Source organism: Nicotiana sylvestris, chromosome 1 (assembly GCF_000393655.2).
Source record: "Nicotiana sylvestris chromosome 1, ASM39365v2, whole genome shotgun sequence".
Classification (NCBI taxonomy): Eukaryota; Viridiplantae; Streptophyta; class Magnoliopsida; order Solanales; family Solanaceae; genus Nicotiana; species Nicotiana sylvestris.
Window position 1 is genome coordinate 158,343,375 of NC_091057.1, and position 8,846 is coordinate 158,352,220.

At 37.3% G+C, this 8,846-nt stretch overlaps 1 protein-coding gene across 1 annotated transcript; it reads right to left on the bottom strand.

Moving 5' to 3' along the window:
* Positions 1 to 435: 435 nt before the first annotated feature.
* Positions 436 to 5,347, bottom strand: LOC104210319 (beta-amylase 2, chloroplastic). Its single transcript, XM_070170162.1, has 9 exons — positions 5,003 to 5,347; positions 4,541 to 4,618; positions 4,088 to 4,291; positions 3,762 to 3,956; positions 3,263 to 3,427; positions 1,990 to 2,250; positions 1,662 to 1,880; positions 858 to 1,080; positions 436 to 714 (listed from the first exon to the last, which is right to left on the bottom strand). Exons 1-9 carry the CDS (start codon positions 5,240 to 5,242, stop codon positions 665 to 667), a joined length of 1,635 nt encoding a protein of 544 aa, XP_070026263.1. The 5' UTR covers positions 5,243 to 5,347; the 3' UTR covers positions 436 to 664.
* Between the last annotated feature and the right edge of the window lie 3,499 nt (positions 5,348 to 8,846).

An 8,846-nucleotide genomic window follows, 5' to 3' on the forward strand; every position in this document is an offset into this window, starting at 1 on the left:
AATTAGATTAATGACTTTTTTTTAAGAAATGAGCTTATGATGTAAAATAAGGCGCATAAATTTTATTTGGCTATAAATCATTATATAAAGACAAATTGTATCCACAAGAGAGGTCATTCTTTATGAGAGAATACAAAGGAAATAAATTCACGTTTGTCTTCGTGGACAAAGGATATCCGATCAAGCCTAAGGTTGGAATCCTTTTAGATCTACAGGCTCACCTACAAGAGTGTAGATAATCTTATACTTCATCATTCTACCGTAAAACATGTACTCCTCTTTTATTAATTAACAAAAGTAATATAATATACTTATAATTGAATTTTTGGAAAACAAAATATACATAATCCAAAACATCAAAAATTTATTGATTTTTTAAATTTCACATAGTTTAATTAAATTTTTATTTTGTTAAATAAACTAAATAGACATATGTTAAAATGATACTGCAAAATGAATTTATTAAATCATTGGTGCACTATAAGATACCTATCTTTCAAAGGAAAAAAACAAACCCTACAAACGAAGTGATTTTGAGGTCGCATTTTGAACAAATGTGACAGTCAGGACATTATCAATCTCTTACGATAAAGAACTCGGACGTTGTCATAACTTCGAAATATGGAATGACCCTTACTCAAATTCCTGGGGCTGCCACAGGAATTTATTCCAGATTCCAGAAATGACTCCAACTCAGATAGTTACATTGTACACCTGCAAACAAGAATGAGACCACTGTCAATCATAGATAACTCGCTACTTCATAGAGAAGTACATTTAATGGGTAATTGCATAGTTGCATATTGGAATTTCGGTAAATCCTCAATGCTTATAATTGATAGGGAGAAGGACTTTACCATGCATCTTCTGCACAAATCGTTCAAACTCCATGAAATTGTGTTTCTCCAACAGAGTTGGGCTCAGCCTGAGGTAGGTAAACGCAGATAAGTAGTGTCTACCAAATGGATCATTCCTAGGCTTGGCATTTTCCAAGATCTTGTTGTAGCCTTCTCTATGGTAGCATGGACGTGCATTCTCACCAGCAACAGGTATGTAGGCTTCCCATGCAACATTTAGCACCTGTAGTTTTGGGAAATCCCTTAAACAAAGACCAAGTATATCCAGTGATGCAGAGACAATACATAGATATTACATTGCACGATCAATTATCTCTTTGATGTAGATGGACATCAAGTTTCTGAGCTATTTGTGATTAATTTGTACAACAAAAACAATCCCCACCACCATCCCCACAAAAAAAAAGGAAAAACATTCACTTGCTAAAAAATATAAACAATATCGACAAAACAACATTTACATGAGCAATGACGAAAAATGTAAGAGAAGTTGATTCTTTGAAATGTTTAAATGGCTCACAGCCTAGTTGCTTGACAACATGATTCTCTCCTATAGGCCAAAATCATTAAGCTTTGCATATTTCATTTACATAAGACAATAATACATATTTGCAACCTCGAGCCTTTAGACAAACAAATGTTACCTTTCAATTTTTCATGGTTAAACATCAACGTATTTAACACTTTACTTTTCAAGTACGTGTTGCGTACGACAATCTATTACTTGCACATTCACACCAGGATTCCTCGAAAAAATTAAATATCACAACATATCCTCTGCATGTTAGATTCACACATGTTTACCTGCCAAACTAGTCCTTCCGGGTCAGCTAATGCTTCTGGAAAGTCAATATCCCGATAAACTGTGTGCAATTCAAGACATGTGAAATTCAGAGCTGCCTCGTGCTTCTTTAACATTGACGCAATTGGAGAATAGCCATCACGACAGTTAACACTGTAAAAGCCAGCTGTTAATTCAGCTGCACCACTCTTAGTGTTGCGCCACCAATAGATTCCTGGTAGCTGCTCATCAATCAGAGTGCATCAGGAACCGAAATCAATCTAAAAAAGCAATTTATGATGCCATGAACATGTCTAGCATTTAAAGGAATATGTTTTACAATTTTACCACCTTTGCTGCTATAGGAGTGCCTTTAAAAGACAAATTTGCCAAGCCAAGTACTTGATCACCATGATCAATTAAAACTTGAGTGTACCATTTCAAGAAAAATCTACCATAAATGCTATTATATTCTCCACCATCACGAAAAAACTCAGTGTTTTGTGGTTTCGAATTGTAAGAACCTGCATTCCAAGGTCCTTTACCACAGGATGAGCATCCGAATGCCTCCGCTGTCTTTTTCAAGCTATTTAACAAGTACTTATCATAGCACTGCAAAGGATGTAAGCACACATGATTAATAAATATGTCACGCTAGATATCAAGGGTCGATAGCTAATCTATTACTATTATTATAAATGTGGGAAGACCCAAAGTGAGCATGATATTAAGGGCAAGAAAGTTTGCACAACGGGAGAAACCTTGGCTAAGATTCTTAAATCGTTATTGCTTCGGATATATGGTGCATCTTTAGCAAAGAATTTGATGCTTTCGGAAGATACATAAGCATGTGTTTTTCATTTTTTGATTATTTATTATCCTTCTGAATTTTCGTTATCCAGACACTGCGTGTTGGGTTACACTGAGTATGTTGTTGCTGCATTATCATTATAATCAGAGATATGAAAAGCAGGTTGTTTGACATTATGGGCTTTCAAGGGGAGCAAGAAGCCAAGGAAGCGCTCAAGTATTTTGGCAAGTTTATATGGATAGTAGTCAAATTACTAGTGAGGTGTTTCTATTTCTTGTGAGATGTTTCTATTTCTATTCTCTCCCATATTTCTAAATGAGCAGATATTGGAAATAGTGGTGTGTTTATTCTTTCTTATCGAAATCGAAAAGAAGAAAAGCTATTCAAAGACATGATAAATTGAACAAGTCTTTGACCTTATTGTGATACTTAAGAGTCTCTAAACTGTCACTTATGACTATTATTTTTCTCCTTGTTTTTCTTTCTTTATTGGTTGTCTTTCTGCGCTTTCCATTGCAAGACAGAGGGCTATCAAACTAGAAACAGCTATTGGAATTGACGTTGGAACAACCATTAGATCTCGGGTTCAAATTCTAGTGGAGGCAAAAAAACATTAGGTGATTACTTTCCGCCTACCTAAGACTTGGTGGATAAAGTTACATGGTGCAAGTTAGCCGGACATCACCGTTATAAAAAAAAAAGTCATAACACATTTAATATTGGAATGTGACTACAAGTATTCACAGTGTTGATCGGGTGAAGTATCATTTACGATAGAAAATTGTCAATAACCATTTGAGAGGTTAAATTCACCTGAAATTCACCAATACCAGGATATTTCCACCCAAGTTTTGCAGGATGAGAAGGGTATCGTAATTCTCCACATGGACCAAGTCCAATTTCAATCTCAGAGATGACTCCATTTTCAAAGAACTCATCGAACTTCACACGGAAGCTTCTCATTAAATCAAAGTAAACCTGTACGAGCAAATTAGTCATTGAAATAATACACCTTACAACATTTTATGTTTTGGGATGGGAAAATTCTTCCAGAAGTCATAGTATTACCGATTTTGCGTGAATGGTGTACCATTATTTGAATAACCGAAAAAAAAAGATTAGCAAGTTTTTGACATAAGTAGCACTATTGCTGTGAGTAATTTAACAGTAATGGTACAAAGGTATTTACCTTAAGCTACTTATTCTCCCATACTTTGATATAAAATAAAATCAAGAAAAAAAGAAGTAGAAAACAGTATGTTGGCCTACTGAACTACATGATGCACAAACAAAAGAACAAAAAAAAGATTACCTCAAGAGCAATTCGTCCTCCTAAAACACGCTCATTGTCAACTCCCCAGGTGAGACATTCATGGGTTCTTCTTAGATCTTTGTCAGAAAAAAATATGTCAGGATTTCTATAACCAATTTCTGTAATCCATTGTGGAAGAGGAATATGAACATCATCACCGACATTTCCTCCGCATTCATGGAATGACATTACCACCTGGATATTTTCTTCAAAAGTAAGACGACTGAGAAAGTTCAATTCCTCCAATAGAATACTTTAGAAAGGAAGAAGTCAAAGAAGACACCAGATCACATTAAAGATGCAATTCCATACAACCGAGAACTAACCCGCAGTTTTAAGTTAAGATCTCGAACAATTTCAAAAAGCCTCTTGTAACCACTCCAATTATATCTTTGTGGGGTATGTGCCTCCACTATACCCCACCAGCACTCCACGACAACCCCATCCACCTTAGCTGACTTCAAGATCTTTAGTTGGTTAACCAGATTATTAGCATCCACAATTTCACATTCCATGTTGATGATGCCCATCTGTCATATGAAAGTCAAAATGGTTTACAGTTTCCAAATAATTTGACAGGTTAAGTGGTAAGATAAGCTTTGATGAGACGACTAGGCAAGTAACAATTTAGGCGCACACAAAAAATGATTAACAATATGCTTGGCTCTCGCGTTCAAAAAGCCACCAAACAGAGTGAATCATATGGTGCTATATTGATGAATAAACTTCGAGAGGAAACGAATAAGGTCCCACAAGAAAGAAAATCTGATTCAACTCACAGGTAGCATAACGTATACGGGAATGTAGGGGGTATCCCTGAAATCTCGCTCCTGCAACCCTGGAGTAACATCAACAACCTGTGAATAGAGCACAAAAAATTTATAGATAAAAATAGTGAAATCCTTCTCCTAAAGACGAAACAAATCTATAAAAGTTAACTGATATAGCGTAGTTCAAAATTCCTCTTTGTCCCCCCTCCTATGAAAAAGGAAGAGAATACAATATAGTAATCCCCTCGAGCTGTAAAACCTATCAACACGAAGTGACATATTCCTTTTCTCGACTCAATTTTAATCACTTATTCAGGACTCAACGGTATCATGAATCCGGCGACAAGAAACAGACATAAGCACGTCATTATAACTTCAAAAATTATACCACGTTGTGCAATGCAATTAATTCAAAATCTAACATGTAAAGCTGCAAAAATAGAGTTATCCATTCAGTAAATATTTGGTTACCTTTGGATCATCATAGGAAGGCCAATTAATTGAGTGGTCATCTCTAGCAGGATCAACATTATCGTCTCCAACCATAGCCATGGTACAAGTTCGAGGAACAGAGCTTGAATTCACCAAAAAAAACCTTGAGTTTTGCAAGGGGAAATTCGCCGGTTTCCGGATTTGACTACAACTGACAGTCGGAGAAGCTGAAAGTATGGCCCGTGGCTGTCCAACAAGTGAAGAAAACGCCGCAGCCATTTCAGTTCAATTCTCCTCCTATTCTGAATGGGCGATGAGACTTCTCTCTAAGTGGAAATTGAGGAGTTCCACTTCCGGGGGACACGGGGTTTAGTTAATTAAGGATATTAAAGTGACCGGACATAGAAAATTGTTAGATATATCACGTGCGCTGCTTAAGGAGAATCCGAATTTATACATGGACCCCTTAAGTTGCAATGATGTAGTTTGAGCCCCTAATTTTGGTATGACGGCGGAACAACGCGAAGGTGTCATCTAATTGCGGGATTAATTTTTTTTTTTCAATTGTTAGATGACTTTGAGCAAAACTTCTTAAAATATTTGTCTAAAACTACTTTAGACTTTGGGAATACTATAGATATCTTTGCCCCTGTTCTTCCTGATAATAGTTTCATTTCTTATGTTTTGCCTTGATGAATGAGAGAGATTTTGCAAGTTTTGGAGTTTTTCATGTATTTTTTTCTAGGAAATTTGGCATCATGTAGATGCCATCCAAGTTAGAGGTGACAAATGGAAGACTGTATTTGAGCTGGTCAAGATGGATTGACTCGTCAAATGGATCATTGCCCAACCTTGCTTAAAGTTCACTTGGATCAAGATGAATTGGGTCAAGAAGGGCTAAACAATAGGTTGTAATTGTCACGATCCAGATTTCCCACCGTTTGGGTCGTGATGACGCCTAACTCTTGAATGCTAGGCAAGCCAACAATTACGGTTCTAAAATATTAATCACTAACCCAAAACAACAATAAATAATAATTAAAGCTAAACCGACATAAGTGCGGAAATTTTTATAACAGTTCGAAACTCTAAAACACGACTACCCCAATAATCTGGTGTCACAATCCATGAACATCTAAGGATTTCTACAAATACTGGTTTAAAAGAAATACATCTGTTCTCGAAATTAAAAGAGACAGGAAATCTAAGATAAAGGGAAGGCGACTCCAGGGTCTGCGAACGCCGGCAGATCTACCTTGGGTCTCCTGTGGACTGAAGGCAGCAACCCAAACTCTACTCATGAGGTCTGACTCTGAAATCTGCACAGAAAGTGCAGAGTGCAGTATCAGTACAACCGACCCCATGTACTGGTAAGTATCGAGCCTAACCTCGGCGAAGTAGTGAAGAGGCTAGGACACGATAACAATATGTAAACCTGTGCAGTTAAATCATATATGAGAAAGTAATAACAACAGAAATTTAACAAAACATAACGGGAAGGGAAAACATGCTGAGGGGAATATCAAATTCTGACAGTAATATAGTAAAAAAGCAAAATGAATATCAGGTTTTGAACCAACAGAAGTAATAACATAGTAACATGTGCACGACATCACCCTACGTGTTTTTACTCTCGTCCTCGCCATAAAAACAACAGAAACGGCATGACATCACCCTTCGTGCATTAACTCTCTCATAATCATGGCACGACATCACCCTTCGTGCATTAACACTCACAGAATATGACACGGTATCACCTTTCGTGCATTAACACTTACTTACAATATCGTGCACGGCATCACCCTTCGTGCTTTACACTCTTCCTCACCCAAACAATAGAAACAATAACATCCCGGTAAGAGAATCAACTATAACCAATCTCGTTTCAACAGTTAAATTCACAATATAAGTCTCAACTTGAGTCAATACTGAACAATTACCCAATAGCAAGAAAACATAATAAGACTTGTTCACCATGAAGAATAAACAGCTTAAGCATGAACAATACGTAATAAAAGACACAATGGTCACAAGTATAAGACTCACTTGCATACTATGAACCAACATCAACGTATAGATACTCGTCACCACACCTATATGTCGTACTCAACAACTAAACACGTAGCAAATAAGGCAACAACACCTAATCCCTCAAGTTAAGGTTAGCCACAGCACTTGCCTCGATTCCACAGCTACAATCAAACCTCAATTACCGCTTTACCTCTCGATTCTACCTCCAATCCGCTTGCATCTAGTCATAATTAACTTAATAACATCAATAAATGCTAAAGAACTCAATTCCAATGCTTAATTATAGGGTTCTCAACATTTTTCCCAAAAGGTCAAAAACTGACCCGGGGCCCACTTGGTCAAAACTCGAAGTTCGAACCAAAACCCGATTGCCCATTCACCCCCGAGCCCGGATATGCAATTGATTTTGGAATCCGACCTTAATTTGAGTTCTAAATCCCCAAATTTTAAAATTCTCAAATTTCACCCAAAAACACCCAGTTTCCCATGAAAATCCCTAAATTTTGTGATGAAATCTTGTAAAATGATGAAGTAGATTGAAAGAAATGAGTTAGAAATTGTTTACCTATGATTTGGGGAAGAACTACTCTTTAGAAAATCGCCCCTTGAAGTTTACGGTTTGAAACTTTGAGAAATGAGTTGAAAATCCTATCCAAAACTCTTTTGAACAGTTGCAGATATCGCATTTGCGATCAGGGGTTCGCAAATATGAACAATTCATCGCAAATGCGAAGAATGTCCAAGACCTGCCTTCATCGCAAATGCGAACACTTGATCGCAAATGCGACCTGTTCACATCGCAAATGCGATCCTGAGCCTCGTAATTGCGAAGGTCCCCTCCCAGCCTCACTGATCGCAAATGCGATCTTTCTTCGCAAGTGCGACACTAGCATTTGCGAGCCAGGCTTTGCAAATGCGAAGCCTGCAGACCTGAAACATACCAGCAATTTTTTTAAGTTTCAAAACACTCAATGGCCTATCCAAAACTCACCCGAGCCCTCGGGGCTCCAAACCAAACATGTACACAAGTCTTAAAATATCATAAAGACTTGCTCGTGCAATCAAATCGCCAAAATAACATCTTAAACAATGAATTTAACACCAAAACTCATGAAATTCCTAAGAACACTTGAAATTTCCATTTTTACAACCGGACGTCCGAATCACGTCAAATTACTTCCGTTTTTTACCAAATTTCACATATAAGGTTTAAATATTATAACGGACCTGTACCGGACTCCTAAACCAAAATACAGGCCCGATACCAACAAGATCAAGCATTATTCAATTTCTAAAAACCATTATATTTTTCAGTTAATAATTTTCTTCAAAAATTCATTTCTCGGGCTTGGGACCTCGGATTTCAATTCTAGGAATACGCCCGGGTCTCATATTTTACTATGGACCTTCCGGGACCGTCCAATCACGGGTTCGGGTTTGTTTACTTAAAATATTGACCGAAGTCAACTTAAATCAATTTTAAAGGCAAAACTCAATATTTTCCTCAAATTTTCATATAAGGATTTCTGGAAGCATGCCCAGACTGTGCACGTAAATCGAGGAGGAAGAAAATGAGGTTTTCAAGACCTCGAAATATGGAATCGGATTCTAAAACGGAATATGACCCATTAGATCATCACATTCTCCACCTCTAAAACAACCATTCGTCCTCGAACAGACATAGAAAAGTACCTGATCTGGTGAAAAAATAGGGATATATACTCCTCATATCGAACTTGGACTCCTAAGTAGCTGCCTCAATAGGCTGACCTCTCCACTGCACACGAACCGAAGGGTAACTCTTTGATCTCAACTAACGAACCTGCTGGTCTAGAATAGCTACCGGCTCCTC